This window comes from Gallinula chloropus (assembly GCF_964237585.1).
Source record: "Gallinula chloropus genome assembly, chromosome: 20".
NCBI lineage: Eukaryota > Metazoa > Chordata > Aves > Gruiformes > Rallidae > Gallinula > Gallinula chloropus.
In genome coordinates this window covers 3,405,683-3,423,672 of record NC_140105.1, presented here as the reverse complement: position 1 = coordinate 3,423,672, position 17,990 = coordinate 3,405,683, and the positions used below count along the sequence as shown (strand labels likewise).

At 45.6% G+C, this 17,990-nt stretch overlaps 2 protein-coding genes across 2 annotated transcripts in view; one reads left to right on the top strand and one right to left on the bottom strand.

Annotated features, from left to right (window-relative positions):
* Nucleotides 1–3,979, top strand: part of B3GNTL1 (UDP-GlcNAc:betaGal beta-1,3-N-acetylglucosaminyltransferase like 1) — a gene marked incomplete at its 5' end in the record, with an annotated part of 114,514 nt that extends 110,535 nt beyond the window's left edge. Inside the window, 2 exons of the mRNA XM_084273515.1 lie at nt 1,739–1,826; nt 3,580–3,979. Of these exons, the coding sequence (XP_084129641.1) occupies nt 1,739–1,819 (81 nt within the window). The 3' untranslated portion in view covers nt 1,820–1,826; nt 3,580–3,979. The remainder of the gene's footprint in view (nt 1–1,738; nt 1,827–3,579) is intronic.
* The window catches only part of TBCD (tubulin folding cofactor D), a 117,132-nt gene continuing 102,391 nt past the window's right edge, over nt 3,250–17,990 (bottom strand). The window contains exons 33-38 of the mRNA XM_084273516.1: nt 17,647–17,724; nt 12,561–12,650; nt 11,545–11,632; nt 9,396–9,505; nt 5,319–5,403; nt 3,250–3,701 (exon numbers count right to left, since the gene is read on the bottom strand). Coding sequence (XP_084129642.1) covers nt 3,687–3,701; nt 5,319–5,403; nt 9,396–9,505; nt 11,545–11,632; nt 12,561–12,650; nt 17,647–17,724 — 466 coding nt within the window. The 3' untranslated portion in view covers nt 3,250–3,686. The remainder of the gene's footprint in view (nt 3,702–5,318; nt 5,404–9,395; nt 9,506–11,544; nt 11,633–12,560; nt 12,651–17,646; nt 17,725–17,990) is intronic.

Here is a 17,990-nt window from a genome sequence, read left to right as displayed (position 1 = left end):
CTGCCTCGGTAATTAAACTCGTTTCAGAGTATAAAGTGTTCAGCAAATGTACTGTTAGCCCTGCAAAGCCCTGCCGCCTCCTGCCCCCGCTCGTGCTCTGGGAGTGACAGTTTAACTCTCCTGCTTCATTTAGCATCAGGGCTCTTTTTGTATTTATTTACTTACTTTTTAAACCCTCCTTTAGAGCAGGTTGATTTATCAGCAGCCCAAACACAACTGGTCTGTACCCTGTGTCCTAACTTGGGAAAGCCTGGCTTTGTGACATTGTTCCTGGGGACTAAAGGGTGTAGTGAAGGCTTATGTTTGGGTGTAGAATTCCCTGCTGAGGTGAGTGTAAGTTTTGCAGAGGGTAGTGATGGGCTGGGAACTTAACTGACTGGTTCAACCTTCTAAGTATTAAATACCATCAAGTATTCTTGATTTCAAGAAGGTAAGAACAGAAAGTGTGCTCAGCAGCTTTCACAATCAGGGCCTTATCACTCAGATAAGGAATTGGTCACCTTAGGGAAGGGGAGCCTGTGCTTAAAAAGCCCTTCCCTGTCCTTCTCCACACAATTCGTTAGCTGTTCTCAATTTTTCAGTGGTTGGTAAACTCCAGAGCTCAATTATGGATTTTATGACTAGTGGTCATGGTTATTTTTTGTTGAACTTCAGGGTCAGATTATTCCAGCTTTGTATTTTTTGGCAGTGCTGGTGACCAGAGATGCACATGGCAAATAGGTGAGAAAGGGAAGGGGAAAGGGGAGGGAAGCTCTGAGCTTGAGGGACAGCACCTGCTTTGGGCAGGAGCTTTGACATGTACCCATGTACCTACCCATGCTGCGCTTCCTGTCCTAAATCAATTCAGGCAGCAGAAGCAACGTGGAGATTTGGGGACAGGTCAGCTTGGTTTGTTGGTGGCCTCTGTCCATGAGCGCTCCCAAGCAATGCCAGCTACCATGAGTGTCTGCTAAGCTGCTCAGCTGACAGGCCCAAGGCAAGCAGGGAAGCTGGAGGAGACAGAAGCCTTAGTTCATTGAAGGTCCCAGAGCGCACGTGTGAATCCCGTTATTCCAGGTCTCGCATTCCCCCTCCCTTAGTGCCTGGTTCAGCTGGACTTTGGTTTTGAACCTTCCTGTCCTAGAGACTTGCAGACTCTTTGCCATTTCTGTACCCACCTCCCATAGCACCGTGGGCGCTGAGTCATTATCTCTGGTGCCATTCCTGAAGATTAGTAGAATGGAGAACTCTGGGAAGACCCAAGTGGAACTGCTCAGAACTGCTGAACTTGGCAAGTTTCCTTAATGCCATCACTGCCTTGTGAGAGCAAGGGGCAAACCTACAGGGTCCTGCAGATACCAGAACCAGGACTCCAAAGGACACACCTTTAACTATGCACAACGGGTCAGTCACTTGAGGGAAGGTTTGTTCCATCAGGCAAGCTCATCAATCACTGGTCAACATCTGCAAAAATCCCTCTTCTCTCAAACTCACTGCCTGGTCCAGGCTGTGGGTGCCTGCAGGAGAAGTGAACCGGTGGTGACAGCTGCCCTAGAGAAGCTGCCAGTTCTACAGAGTAGGGTGAGGGTGACACAGACCCAACACCCCCACCCCAACCTGCAAATTAATTTGAACACTGCATTTGTCAATAGACTATTTCTGAATGGAAACTTGCCCAAGCTGTGGTTTATTTCAGTCTAGTTCTGCAAACAGGCCTTTCTCCTGCCTGAACTCAGAGTGTCTTTTTCTTCCCTCACAGGATCTGACAGGTGGAGCGTTTGAAGCCAACCTGAACACGCTGAACCTGAAGGAAGGGCTGGATTATTACCACTTCAACTAAGCCCAAGGTAAGGCGCTGATCCTGGAGCTGTGTTACCCTCACTGCAGCTGTGTGGAGGAAGACCACGGTGTTCAGAGGTTTGGAATGTTTTTGTACTTTGAGCTTCATTAAGTTTGTCTTTGTGCTGAGTAACCCTTTTCTAAGGGCCGTCCTGGTTACACCAGGAGTAATGCTGTTTGCTCATTTTACTATTGCGTGTCTCTTGTTTACCAGCCCACATGTGATTGTTAAACTGTATTTGTAATTGAAATAACCATCAAACACAGGCTGTAAGACAAGAGGACCGTTACCATAGGGAAGCCTTAGAAATGCATCAAGCCCACATGATAACCAGGGGAAGTGTGGTGAGAGGCTCCTGTCAAACATTGCTCAGGGCCCTCAACCCTTCTCCGTGAGGGGCTCTGGTCCTGCTCCTGGGCACAGGAGCTGGTGCTGGCCAAGGGAAGCTCTGCACAGGGCCAGGACTGTGGCAGCTACAGCATCCTCCCATCTGGAGCGGTGCAAAAAGTCCAGTTGTGTCTGTACCATCGCCTGGCAGCCAGACAGCTCTATGTACAGATGCTCACGATTCTCACTGGCCCTTCTCAGGCTCTTTTGCCTAAGCAGGCTTTGCAAACCCAAGACCTTGCACGAATGTACTAGAACCATCCATGTAGTGGCAGTGTAACAGCACTGCTGGGGGCTGGAGGATTTCTTCTGCCTTAAGCAGCCCCTGAGATGCCTGTGGTCTCATGGCCACCTGGGGCAGTGGCACAGTCTGTGAATCGAGACCTGGTTGTTTAATAGCTGGTGAATAACATGGATCTGCCTTGGGTGTCATCTGCCAGGCTGTAAGTACACTGAGCAAGTACTGAATCAGGTAAGTTATAGGTGTTTTTTTAAAAAGGAAATAATCTCTTAGAGTGGGACAGGGTGTAGTTTTGGAAACACCTGCAGTGGGAGACTGCTGCAGTTTGCAAGAGGTACTTTACTTCACAGAGAAACTGATCTTTTTCAGCTCCTCTGCCTGAATTTTTCCCTCCTTCCAAATCTTCACTGATGTGTGTACACACTCACCCTCAGCCACTGCTCTGCACAGTGCTGGGACAGTGGGATTTCAGCAGAACCAGTTACAATATCCTGTAGCCTGTGGATTTCTCCTCACCATCACAGTTGTCTTACTAGAGATAACTGTTCCAGCCATTTCATTTTCTAGTCAGTACGAAATGGCCTGAATTCCTACCCCTGGTGTGAAGCACTGATCCACCTCTGTGCTCTTCAAAGTTAAAAATAAAGCTTCATTCCCTGAAGCTCGTTTGCCACAAACATTTCCCTGAATTAGTTACACAAAGAGCTATTCAGAGAGGCTTTGGCTTTAGCTGAAGTGAAACCTGGAATTGTTTTGGACTGTGACATAAGAGTGACAGACTTAACCACTCAGACACTTTATGTTCAGGAAGATTTCATTACCACCAACTGTTGCCATTCTTAACTCTGAAAAACCAATTCTTTTAATCAGCTAGTGCAGCAAGTCAGGTTTAATACTTGATGTGTGTACAGCAAGCAGGGGCTGAACGGCTCCAGTCAGTGTTGCAGAGGAAGAACTCATTGACATCCAACCCCGGGGCCAGTTGTGACACAAGTGTGAAGAGAAGCCGCCATCTTGTGGCTACAGATAATGACCTTGAACCCTGACAATGTGACCAAGCCTTGTTGCCTTCCCACAGCACACCTGCACAGGCCTGTAACAGGTAACCCCTGTCTCTTATTGTGTTGCACAGGGTGCTCGGTGGCTCCTGCTGAGAATCCCGTTGGTCAGGATGCTGCAGCACAAACTCTTCTGTTCCCAACGGCACCTGAACCTGGAGCTGCAGTTTGCAACGTGACTTCACTGGGCTGAACTCTGCAAGGGAGAAAGAGGAGAGCAGGTCACACAGAGTACCACGTATCACTGCTTCAACAGTACCTCCATCGTGTAATGAGGTGAACTAAATGGAAAAGAAACACAACCATACAGTGCTGTAATATTTACAGTCCTTTTTAACACCTTAATTTTTAACTACCCTTTAGTAAACTGTATTTGTACAACTTTTAAAGGAACGATAAGTGTTGATTTCATGTGGCATGAACTTCATTCACCTTTTCATAATGCCATGCTTGGCTCCCTTTAGTGTTTCTCCTCTGTCCTCAGGGCTGGGGCAGCTCGAGTGTGGCACAGGGACAGTGAAAGTCCTTCAATGTCAGCGAGTATCCCTCAGGGAGTGAACTCCAGTAGTTTTCAGGGCAGGTGCAGGCTTAATGTTTTTCTAGAAGTTGTACTATTTGCTTATGTGAAGAGGAAGAGAAGGTAAAGCTCCACGTTGGGCCGCCACCACCAGGCTGCACGTGATGCTGTGTGTTCCCTCTGGAGCACCTCACCACTACTGCTGTTTCTATCAGTGTTCTCCAAACCTGCCAGGCTTCTCTCAGCCTCCAATAACTGATTTGAAATAAGAGAATGTTCAGCTGCAGATGCTGAAAAAGGCTGATGCAGTTCTGAAGTGAGACCCTGCAGTGCAACAGCACAATGCTTTGTGTAATTCCAGCCTCAAAAATAAACTTAATGGTGTTCAAATAGTTCAGAAAGTGATGGGATGAAGATCCTATGAGAAAAATCTTAGGAAAGACAACTGCACAGGTCATGTTTCTGAACTCTAAATAATTAAAGGACAGAACTTGCTAGAACTATGAAAGCACAACTATAAAAATTACAAAGGCCAGGAATAAATTGATCTACTGCTATTTTTAAGCTTAATCAGTTTAAGGAATAAAGTATATGCTGTGGAGGGCTGTGATACAAGGGAAGTAGCCTGGGGTCATCAAGCATTTTCACCTTGTCTTGTATTACCTGAAGTAAAACCAAGTTTTCTTTGTAAATTGTCACGTTAACACATGTTCTCTAAAAGAGCAATAATGGAGCCTCCTCATCTTTGGGCAGAGAGGAAAGGAACCTCTCAGAAACCCACACAAGCAGCACGGTCTGTACTGGAGCAGCTCCACTGGCATTAAGGTGAAGCAGGACTTGCATATATGAATGTGATGGATGTGCTGTCTGACTTGTACATTATATTCTTCCTCTGAGGCAGCATCAGAATTGAGTGGCTTACACAACTCCGATACACATTCATTGTTGGAATGAACTGGGAAGTTTTTATCCTTTTTCTTTCCCCAGAAAGGGCAGACAAACACTTTCTGAAACATCTGCGTTGTGTTATTTCCTTCTCGTGTTCTGTCTGAGTAAGATGTCACACTGTAAGACTGGAATGGTTTCAAGAAATGAGACTGGAAGGGCTTAAGAGAAGAGTCTCCAGCAACTTCACATATTCTGTAGTTAGGTGTGAGGACCTTTCTCATGGAGAACACAGAAGAACCCATACAGAACTGCAGGAGTCGCACAGCAGCACAGAGCAGAGCTGCTGGGACAGGCCATGGTTACTCTGTTTCTCTGCCAAGCCCCCCAGAGCCCATTGCCACACCTTACCTTGGACACCAGCTGCGGTTTGGGCACTTTCAGGAGGTCGCAGAGGCAGTTGCGCTTCTCTCGTACCAGGGGCAGCTCCGCTTCCCTGCAAGAGGAAGAGGTTTCCAGTTACCTCAGAAATGAACAAGTTGTCTGTGTGCAAACAGCTAATTACACTGCCCACTGCACTGCTCCCTTACTGCTCTTCATGCTCATTTGGCTCCCTGATGTTAATGCTCACGGTAATGAGGGATTTACTCGCACCTCCAAGGAATGGTGGATTTTAGTGGCATGTCCGCGTACGGGTGGATTTTAGTGGCGTGTACGGGTGGATTTTTTTTTAGCGGCACGTCCGCGTACGGGTGGATTTTAATGGCGCGTACGGGTGGATTTTTAGCGGCATGTCCGCGTACGTGTGGATTTTAGCGGCCCGTCCGCGTACGGGTGGATTTTTTTTAGCGGTATGTCCGCGTACGGGTGGATTTTAGTGGCGCGTACGGGTGGATTTTTTTCAGCGGTACGTCCGCGTACGGGTGGATTTTAGTGGCGCATACGGGTGGATTTTTTTTAGCAGCACGTCCGCGTACGGGTGGATTTTAGTGGCGCGTACGGGTGGATTTTAGCGGCACGTCCGCGTACGGGCGGATTTTTAGCGGCACGTCCGCGTACGGGTGGATTTTAATGGCGCGTACGGGTGGTTTTAGCGGTACGTCCGCGTACGGGTGGATTTTAGTGGCGCGTACGGGTGGATTTTTAGCGGCATGTCCGCGTGGATTTTAGCGGCACGTCCGCGTACGGGTGGATTTTTTCGCGGTACGTCCGCGTACGGGTGGATTTTTTTTTAGCGGCACGTCCGCGTACGGGTGGATTTTAATGGCGCGTACGGGTGGATTTTTAGCGGCATGTCCGCGTGGATTTTAGCGGCACGTCCGCGTACGGGTGGATTTTTTTTAGCGGTATGTCCGCGTACGGGTGGATTTTTTTCAGCGGTACGTACGGGTGGATTTTAGTGGCGCGTACGGGTGGATTTTAGCAGCACGTCCGCGTACGGGTGGATTTTTAGCGGCACGTCTGCGTACGGGTGGATTTTAATGGCGCGTACGGGTGGCTTTAGCGGTATGTCCGCGTACGGGTGGATTTTTTTTCAGCGGTATGTCCGCGTACGGGTGGATTTTAATGGCGCGTACGGGTGGATTTTTAGCGGCATGTCCGCGTACGGGTGGATTTTAGCGGTACTTCCGCGTACGGGTGGATTTTTTTTAGCGGTATGTCCGCGTACGGGTGGATTTTAGTGGCGCGTACGGGTGGATTTTAGCAGCACGTCCGCGTACGGGTGGATTTTAATGGCGCGTACGGGTGGATTTAGCGGCACGTCCGCGTACGGGTGGATTTTAGTGGCGCGTACGGGTGGATTTAGCGGCCCGTCCGCGTACGGGTGGATTTTAGTGGCGTGTACGGGTGGATTTTTTCGTGGCACGTCCGCGTACGGGTGGATTTTAGTGGCGCGTACGGGTGGATTTAGCGGCACGTCCGCGTACGGGTGGATTTTTTTTAGCGGTACGTCCGCTCTTCTCCACACAGCCCTTTGGACTAGAAGCTCACGCATTTATTCTCCCAATTTACAGCTGCTTTTTGCTTTAGAAAACTTTTCACATCAGGAATTTAAATGAATGTCACAGGATTTGGGCAACATTCTTCTCTCTAAAGAAATTTCTCCTGAGACTGAAAATCCAGCCCTAAAATTTGTGAGTCTTTTAATTTAAAAGCGTCTGAAATAGCAGCACGTCCATGAGAGACTGTCCTCAAAACCCACCAGTTACAAAAAGCCCCGAAATGCCAAAAATGCAGCCAGACACCATTCTTTTCTTTGGAAAAATCCACCACTCTAACTGGAAAACTGTGAGGCTGCTGCTATTGCTCACCAATTCCATAGAGTTATTTTGGTTTTCTCAAGTAGCAACTGTAAATGAGCCATTAAAAATGGAATTTTTAGCACACAGAGTCCAAAATTGGAGAGAAAAAGCATGAAGGGAAGTCAGAAATAATCTGAACTTTCTCCTTTTTTCTGACACCTTGGCCAATGTGTCACATTCACCACTGGAAACGTCCCTGCAGCTGAAGTAAATTTATTATTTACAGGGTAACTTGTAAAATTTGGAATTACACAATAGTGCAATAAACTTCTGCAGGTCCAACAAGGAACAATCAAGCATATGCCAGTAATTAGCATCTTCCCCAGCTCTTAATTCTCATTTGGCTCCCTGATGTTAATGCTTACTGTAAGGCGGGATTTACTGGCATTGGTCCAGCACTGAGAGCTCGAGCAGAACAAGCAGCTCACTCTGACACTCAGCATTGATTTCAAGTATCTTCTTTTGTAAACAGTTCAAATCTACCAAGATAAAACAATTAAGTTTTAAGTAAACTAGTTCTTCATCTTTAATCTTAGCAGGATGGTCATATGGCAGTGGGGAACTTTGAGCAAGCCCTGAATTAAGAAAGATTAAACCAGGAGCCAGTCCCACTCTACAAATGGTGAGGTGAAACCAGAACATTCAGTGTTCTGAAGTGGTTTTCAGGAAGTGCTTTGGTTCAGTAACCCATTTGTGTGACCACTGCTTTTTCTGTAGTGATCTGGTGTGGACCACTTCTAATTTTGGCATTGTAAACATCCCTTTGTGACAGTGCTAATCTAAGCCTACTCAATTGTCTCTGTTAACAGCCTCTTACTGTAACTTCTGAGCAAGGCTGCTCCTAAATGCAGATTGCATAAGCCAGCACTAAACACCAGTGTGCAGTTACACAAGGCAGAGGAACAACAGGCAGGACTGTGGATAACCAGTTCTTCAAACCTGAGACCATTGCTCTACTCTTTTTACTGGAAAATACAGAAAAATAGCAGCAGCCACCCCTAAAATGACAAACTGCGTTTTAGTTTCCCAAATATAAAATTCTTTAAGTTCAAACACAGAAATAAAAGTTAAATAATGTTAAGCATGCAGTCTGAAAATACATAAACTGCAGCTTTAAGGTATCTTAGAACAGCTGTGGATTCATTTTATTTCCCTGAAATGTCAATGAAGACAAAAAGCCATTTAATGTAACCAATAAAGAAATTATATATTTTTTCATATCTGTCTATTGTCATGTTTTAACTTTGTCTGCTGTTGGAGGCAGGGAGGGTGCTGGGTGCACCCATGACCCAGGAGAATCATCTGTAACAAGGGGAAATGTTTATCATGGCAGCCAAATTAATAAACTAATTAGTACCTTAAAGCTCTGTATTTCCTCAATGACCTGAGGCACACAGTCCTTTCTAAACTTTTCCAGGTGACTACAAGGTACAATGCTAAAATTTGCAGAATGGGGACAAAACACAACCAAAGTCACAGCGAGTATCCCCTCCTCCTGCCACCTCAAAGGTGCTGATGGAAAGGGTCCTTCCTGTCCCTGAACCTGGCACATGAAACAAGTTCCCCCCTTCCCACTGCACTAACGTTACAGGTAACAGTACATGAAAAAATAAAGTAACTTGGTTTAAGTCACACAGCCATATGCTTGGGAAACATCTAAACCCTTCCAATTCAAAATATTTCCTTGAATACGTTAGTAGCATTTTGAGTAATTACATTTCATGGGAGATTTGAGCTGTTCTGCTAATTCTGTTGTTTTCCAGCTTGCAGAGATCCTTCCTTTCCCAAATTCCTGCCAGTGCTCACAAATGCCAAGAAACTGTCTGTGCAGTTGAAGTTTGACTGTTTGCACAGCCCTGTCTCTGGTTCATGGACAGTTTCCAAGATCTCCTCCCGTTTCATGTTGTTAGAAAAAGATGGGTATTTTACTTGATCTAGTGACTCTATGCGTGCTGCCTCCAATGGGACAATACACCAGACAGTTCCTTACAACAGAAGAATTCTTTTCAGCAATGACTTTGGGCCCAGAAGCAATAGACAGCTACAACTCCAGTGTCCTTTCCTACAGCTTCCCTGCCATCAGCTTTCAAAGGCATCGCCTCTTCTTTTTGTTGTTGTTCCACTTCAGTGGCAGGAGAATGAATGCTTTCAGCCCTCATTACTACCTGGCAGCAAATTCACTTACCAGTTGGTATCACTGAGTATGGTCATAACCTCGTCCATAATGGCAGGATCCACTACGTCACTGTAGGTTATCAGCATTTCATAAACCTGACTGGCTGTTGTTTTCCGGATCTACAGAAGAGCAGAAAGAAAGGCTGTCAGAAGGTGCTGTCAGAAGGTGCTGCCACCCAAGAGGAACCTCCCTGATATATCCAGAGTGCTGCCAAGAGCCCAGTGCCATCACTCGTACTGGTTCCTCACGCTGACAATCATTTCATGGCGGCCACTGTCTCCCACTCAGAGCTACAGCCTCCCCGTGCCGCTGACAGCCACCTCCTGCAGGAAGGGACTCCATTTCTGCACCTCAAGACAGTTCCTGCTGCCTCAGTCGGTATTTTCACTCAGCTTTTGCAGGATTTCCGATCACTATCTGTCCCCTGCAGGGAATTAATTCAAAAATTTGGCCCAACTGGAACATCTCTTTTCTTAAAACGACTCACTGAGCCAAAGCCTGGCTCTAGCTTTGCTTTCTGTAGGCTCACAAAACAGATTTCCCAGTCTGGAGGCTCTAAGAGTCAGCAAAACTCTTTAAAGAACCGTTGGGACATAGACGATGATGCAAGTAACGTTAGCTTTTCACACTCCAGTTTCTGGAAGCAGTTAATTTGCAAGTATTTCTCCCAGAGCACCATCCAGTAGTGATGCTGGTGTACACATGGCAGGGGGGGTTGGAACTCTGGGATACTTGGGGTCCCTTCCAACCCAGACCATTCTATGATTCTACAGAGAAAAGCCAGCAAGGCTGCCCTGCAGTACAATGCACTGAAAGATCATACAATCAGAGGATCTTTAAGGTTGGAAAAGTCCTCTAAGATCTTCAAGTCCAACCATCTGTCCACCACCACCATAATATTAAGGTATTAAATAGAAGACAGCAAACTGCAATAAAATCAAATTCTGGGTTATTTGCCCCACCAAAAGGTGGGAGGTTTTTTGTTTGTTTGTTTGTTTTAAGAAATGATGATGATAACCAAAGGAAGGCAAAGAAATTACAGGGTCATTTCTGGAGTAGTAGTGCCAAATTAAACTGGCCCATCTGTACAAACAAAACATATTTATGATGTAAAACACCCAACAAGCTGTGAAACTGAAACGAGCTCTATTCAGTTCCTACACTGTGCTCTTCCTGCTGAGGATCCTCCATGGAGCAAGTACACATAACACGGAAACAGTTGGAATAAAAATCTGAAGTATCAAACTCTGCTGTATGATTTTTAACCTTATCAAAGAGTAACCAGCCAAAGCAATCCATGGTAGAACAAACAACGCTGCTCCGCGTTGGCCAGGCACCGGGCTATTCAGCACGTTCTCAAACCACTTGAAGGAAGACTCACAGGTCACAGTGACTTCTGACAGCCTTTCCTCCTCTTCACTCCTCGACTATAGCTTTGTAGTAGTCGTGTAGTATTCTTGACTACTCCCAGAAACATCCCCAGCTGGTCCCAGGTGAGACCCTTGGATGGAGCACAGAAGCTGCAGAGCACTGCAATAGGCCTTTGGCTTGCATGGCCACTGTGAGCTGGGGCCCCAGGTCTTGTGCAGGGAGAAAAACTCTGACTTTACCAAGTCAGCAAAAAGCGTAAAGGACTAAGATGATTTTATCCTGCACATGATCTTCTCTTACACATACTTGGAAGTAGTAACTCGGACTGTTGCAGCCTGTTTCAGTTACTCTACAAGAAAGGTAACATCCAAGAAACCTTGCTGCACAAGCTTTGTTACACCTGACAAAAAGAACTCCTCCTACTATCAGAAAGACCACTAAACTACCAGCAATTTATCTGATTGGGCTTTCAAGCACTAAAAACTGAACAGGTCTTCACCCTGCTGAGTGCTGTGTAGAAGAACAGCCTTAGGCACCGAAAGTGCTTCTAATTTAACCCCATAAGGACAGAAGGCAGAGAAGCAAGTCTGTGGGGCAGCCAGGAGCACTGCAGGTACCAGTGGCCTGTTTCAGGTGGCAGCACTGCAGGTAGCAAACCCTTGAGAAATAAAACCTATTATGTACATTAACATCTGTAGGATGCTTTACTGCACTTTAATTAGTTTAACTCATCAAGTATTTTAAACAATAGGCTTGATTGAGAATGTCCAATGTTTTCAATACTTACTACAGGAAAGGGATGGCAAAGCAGGAGAAACAACTGAAACAAAACTTTTTCTCTCATGTCTCCTTGAAATTGAATCAGGCCACAAAACCTAGAAAACATAAAGGGAAAAAAAAAGGGAGCTCTAGTGCTGTAACTGCAGAAGCACATTCTGAGGGTGAGAATGAAGCTGTGTCGCAAAGAGGGTGGGAGGGGAGGCTCTGCTGCCCCGGGAAATCTCAGCTCTGAGTGCTGTGGGAAAGCAAACACAGGGTAAGGGCACTGAAACCTGTGAGGGATCCCGAGGTGCCTCACGTTGCTGCCAAGTACAAACGTTGTTCTCAGCCAAATTCAGTCCCCCACCAGGCACCTCAGTGCTTGGTGGACACACTCCAGAGCAGAAGGCAAGTGAGGAACATGGGCTATGTCTCATTTTAGGCTTTCCTGCACTCTTCTGATATTACCAGTAAAGAAATGAAAGCTCAGAAAAATCAGACTCAATGATCTTGAAGGTGTTTTCCAACCGAAACTGTTCTATGATTCCATTGCTTGGCATTGTTATACCTGACTAATTGTGCCAAGTTTCTGCCAAGGAACTTTTATTCAGCTGTGCAATGCCCTTGTCTTTTTTTTTCCTCAGCTACCTGAACTGAGGCCTTTTACCCTACAGCCAAACAATAATTTTGCAGCCATTCTCAGCTCTTACTAGTGCACACAAAACATCTCATCTTTATCTACATTCTGCACTGGCACCAAGGCAAGCTCTCTACCAGCAACAAGCAAATTATGCACTGCATCTTTAAGAATATCAACAATATTTTAAAGGTGGTTAAATTTCATCAGATCCTTCACATATTTTCACACTAACTGCCCAGCAGAACACGAACCCCTCACCACCTTACATGACAGCCATTTGAGTGCAGTTTCATTCACATTTCACATGAGAGGGGTCCAGCTGTTACCTCTGGTATGTACTTCACTGAAATGTCCCTCACTTTGCTGTGAGCAGAGAAAAAAATGATTTCATTTCATCTACTCACACTCCTATGCTGGAACGAAGCTTCCGGATGTCTTTGGATCTTTTGATCTCTTCTTTACAAAGGGCAAACAACTTCACTGAGAAGGGATGGCTGAAAATGGGAAGGAAAAAACAGATGAGCAATAGTGTCAAACGCATTTACTGATTGTAAAGATGCTGAATTAACATTCAAAGGAGAGGAAGAGGAAGAGACACTTCTTCCCCAGCAGCACCTGCTCCATTCGGTGTGTCTTTGGTGAAGATGCTGGTGAGTTTGGCCACCACGTTACTGACCTTTTATTTCAATAGGGAAAGGAAAGAGATGAGCATTAAGTGTTTCCATTGCTGCTACCTGTGTGCTGCAGGTATCCAAAGCGATTCAGTGCAAGCCATGGCTTGTGTTTAACAACAAAACACAGTATGATCAGAAATACCCTGTCAGGAATGAAAATATTCCATAGCCAAATAAAAAAGCATTTAGTTGATGTATCAGAGCAGTGCCTTGGTCATTCCCTATGGTTTTCAACCCAACTTTACATAACAAGGGCTGAACGTTTTTCTTAAACGCATTTCACTGCCCCAATTCCCCCAGTGATTCCAGACAAGGTAATCAGACACAGGGCTTACAGTTCTGTTAAGTGTTCGAGTCATGAAGCCATCTTTAAATACAGTTAGCAAATTCTTTTCTTTTTCCACACAGCCTGGGAAACGTGATTCTCACAGCCCTTTCCCAGACACTCATACAAACACAAGTGGTGTTAGTATATTCCAAGGATCTATTAAAGAGAAGTAAAGAGGGAATATTGCCTTTATTTCAGTACAAATTATTTAATCTTTTACTTGCTACACTCGAAGCTGAAGTACCACAGATGCGAAAGAAAGTATTTTGTATTTGTCTAGTACACACAATTACTTCTAGACTGCGTGTTTTGGAAACCTCACTGAATTCTGTACGTAAAGCAGAAAGCAAAAATCTAACATTTAGTTTCTGCTGCTGTGATCCAAAGCTGTGGATAAGAACTACTCAAAAAAGCTGCGCTGTGTCATCGATTGAAAACCAGAACATTTAAAACAAGATGTTCACAGGAGTGAGATGACGTTTGGCGAAGTTAATGCACTTTGTTAGATACAGCTTTCCAGACAAGGGTTAGTGGGTTTAATTACTTTAAAAAATCTTAACAAAATACTGGCATATGCTGAGAAATACTGACTTGGTTAGAAAACTGCACAACAACCCAGGGAGCCATGAGGCTACAGAATGCTGTCTATGGCTGTCTTGGTATAAATCAGAAAAACCACAGGAGAAGCAGATAAAATTGCCAGGTTTTCAGTGCTGATGACGAGGCCTGACAGGGTATTATCAGAGCTGACGTGGCTTTCAGACCGCAGAGTCCGGAGGGCTGAGTTGAAAAGCCCCTGGCAGGTGCTGAGAGCAAGGTCCTGTGCCCTGCCCTGGCAGTCAGGCCAGCACTGCTCCTGTGCTGCATGAGTCCTGGTACCCACACAAAGGATGCAGGCAGGGACACGCAGCCAGAACGACAGACCTCTGTGTGAATGAGGCTGTGGCTACAGATCTGTTTGTCTGGGGACATGAGGGAAGAGCAATCTGCTCTTAGTAAGAGATGTGTTTTTTCTTACCATGGTGACATGTCTCCTCCTCCCACCCCCAATTACACAAAGACAGCGTGTGGACAACGAGTTGCAGTACCTGCAGTGCGTGCCTGGCTTTCAGCACAGACAAACAGCAATATAGTGAATTAGGTGAGACTTAAATTGGTGGAACAACAGGGCCACTGCTGAGGAATCTGGCGACAAAGAGACCAATTGGAACAAGAGCATCTGGAATAAATTTAAGTACATGTAACCTTATGTGCAGCGTTTTGTGTTTAAAACAGATGCACTTTCTGTCATTTACCAATTTCACATTTGTAATAACTAAACCTAACCTATGTGTGATCTCAAATGACTCAAATAGCTTGGCCTCTTTAAAGGAAATTGGGAAAATTCCTTCTCCTGTGTGGGCACAGTGCCAGCAGAAGCAGTGAGCATCTGGGGAAAAGGGATCTGTCCAAAGCCCTTACCTTACCTACACCGGGCGCACATGGCACTGCAAAAGGCACAAGCTTTTTGCTCAGAAAGGTGAACTGAGTTCTGACAGTTCTGCTGACATCACCTGGGGAGGCAGCGAGACCACAGCGCAGCCATTGCCACGTGCTTAACAGTTTGTTATGCAACAGCAGTGTCACTGATTTAAAAAATCCACAGGAGATAGAGAGACCTCATTAGCTGCAGATCAGTGGGGACACGTACCATCTTAAAACACTAAGACAGCCAAAAAATACACATATACAAAGCAGAAACAGTTCTGCTGAATGTATAAAACACAGATGGGTAAGAAAGAGAAATGCCACTTCACTGAGTACTCCAGAAAGTCTTACACACACATTTAAACAAAAGCATTTGCCATACAACAAGGGAGGAGAAACACCCAGAGGTCCATTTGCCCTCCTGCACGGGGCTCACATGATGAGCCATAGAGAGCTTCACCAATGTCCTGTACATCTACAGGGTGACACCAGAAACATCAAACTGAGTATTCTAAACTTTATGAGCTGTATGGTGTGAAGGGGCAGGAAAACGCACCACAGGTTGCACCCGTGTGGGGCAGGAGTGACACCATGTGGCAATGTGCTTGAACAGGAGCACCCGGCTCCTGGAGCATCAAACCAGCCAACAGCCATTAATCCTGTTCCAATCAAGCAGTGTAGGCTTAACCTGTTCTGGGCTGCTGATGTTTTATTAGGAAAAAAACCATCCAGAATAGTGCAAAATATCCATCAGAAACTTCAAAATGCAAATGCTTTTTCCTAATGTGACAGTTGCTGGTGTAGATGTAATCCTGATGCCGGGCAACCCACAACCTGGGTTGCTTTGCCAAAACTCCACTCAGCCCAGTGTGTTTAAAACATGAGGGAAGAGATGCACTGGGAGCCAAACACCCCGAGGAATGCTTGTGTTTCATTTCCAGCTTCTCCAAATGGTTTTTATTTGCTACATAACAAGCAAGAAGTGCGCTGCAGAACTGAAGCAACAGGGAAGTTGCTTATCAGCAGTACGGCTGTTTTTGAAAACAACCACGTACCTTCCCTCTCACAGGCACATCAAAGTATCTGCAACTGCACTCACACGTGGCCTTTTCATGCCACCAAGCAGAGTGCCTCAATTCACGCTCACACTGCTCTGTATTTCTGCACCTTTATGACCTGGCTCTTTGGAAAGGGGATCACAGAATCATAGAAACATAGACTGGTCTGGGTTGGAAGGGACCCCAAGGGTGACAGAGCTCCAACCCCCCTGCCACAGGCAGGGACAACAACCTCAGGCCTGGAGCTACACAAGGTTGCCGAGGACCCCATCCAACCTGGCCTTGAACACCCCCAGGGATGGGGCACCCACCCCCTCTCTGGGCAGCCTGTTCCAGCCCCTCACCACTCTTTCTGTAAAAAACTTCCCCCTAATATCTAATCTAAACCTTCCTTCCTTGTCCTGCCATTGTCTATCCTTTCAAAAAGCTGAATCCCCTCCTGCTTATAAGCTCCCTTCAGGGACTGGGAGGCTGCAATGAGGTCCCCCCGCAGCCATCTCTTCTCCAGGCTGAACAAACCCAGCTCCCTCTGCCTCTCTTCATAGGGATAATTGGTCCCACTCAGGAAACCAGACCCAAAGTCACACTTCTCCATATTCTTCCTCGCAAAAAGGTGCAGCTGTCCTCCAAAAATGTGGAGTCAGCATCAGGGTTTATCCATCCCTAATGACACCCAAACAACACACACCAAAGAAAGCAAATGCAAACGTTGCACTAAATACAATTTGGGGCTCACCCACCTACAACGCCCTGCTGACCTGCACACAGGGCCTACAGCACCACGGATCCCAGCATGTCAGGGGCACTTGGCTCCCCACAAAGCACATGCAGTGACTTGCTTGTGATCACCTCTTGACCATGAGGTACCTGTATTGCTAAGAAACTCCACATGCAGGAACTACATTCTGCCATGCAGGAAGAACAGACTTTACCTGGGACTCCTAACCCACAATCTATCCTACCCCAGCAAGATTGGAGCCCATGTGGAAGTCACAGATCACCGCCATGATTACCAAACCGAACGAGCAATACTCATCCCATCTGTGAATATTTGACTAATTTTAAATTCCCATTCAAAAAGGGACAGCCAAATTTGATTTAAGAGACATTATCTAAATATAAAAGTAGACTCAATTAAAGCTCTTAAGAGTGATAAAAGCTTTTCAAATGCATATGCTGTCAGCAATTCTTGACTCAACAGATTCCATATCCAGTCTACGTGCTCATAGGATTCAGGCTGTACAGTTCTACAAGTATCTGTAGATGTGCCAAGATGCTGCCTGGGAGAGTTTGTGGAAGATATTTCAGTATTAACGGAAATTAGAATCACACTCTTAGAAACATCTGCAAAAAAGCAGGATTTCACATTGGAATCTCTTATTCATGTTTATCCATTCCTTAACAAAACACTTTCCAGAAGACTGAACTCGGTATGGAGAAGCTGGGACATGCCTTTTTTTGTTCTTATTAGAATCTTAATTAAGTTCTCTGGCGATATTTGCATTAAGAAAAGCAGTGGGGTTTTGGAAGCAATAGCTTGTAGGCACACTACTTTGCAGCATCACAACAGGCCACTGCCATTGCTAAAGGCTCACGGTGCCAGGACAAACATGCTCCAAAAAGCGAGCTCTTGGGAAGCCAATCAAGGAAAGACAGGATGTGGATCTGATACAGGCCCAAGTCTGGCAGGTGAAGCATGCAAACTGCATTTGATTAATATTGAAACAATGAAACAACTTCATGATACGAGGGTCAAAGACTTTATCAAGACCTTTTCAAGGGTATTTGGTCCAGAATTGGTCACAGCTGCCCCACCTCAGGAAAATGAAACCACAGTGCTGTATCCATACACACAGAGCCCTCTGCACCCACACCTAGAGCAATGTTCAGCAGCAGCAGTGTAAGATTTAAGAGGCCTGTTACATGGTGGAAAATAAACAAAAAAATATTTTCAATGACTCACTTCTCTTGCGTGGTAAATATATCAAAACAGCCATTAGCCAGCATCTGGTCCAGCATTGTCAGGAGAGGTACAGACACCCTGGTGAAAGAAAACAACAGAATGATGCAAATACACTTGTTGGCATACATATATACACTATTTTTAATGAGAAGCAAAGAAAGAAACTTCCTATCCACCTACACATATTTAAATTAGAAGTCTAATTTACACAGAGGAGGGTTGCTCGGTAACTTCTGTGTGTTGGCTAAATCATCCCCATTGGCTGAGATGGGGACATTCCCTTAAAGCCAAAAAGAAAAAAACCTAATTAACACCATGCCTGGTATACACTTGCAGGGTCCTGA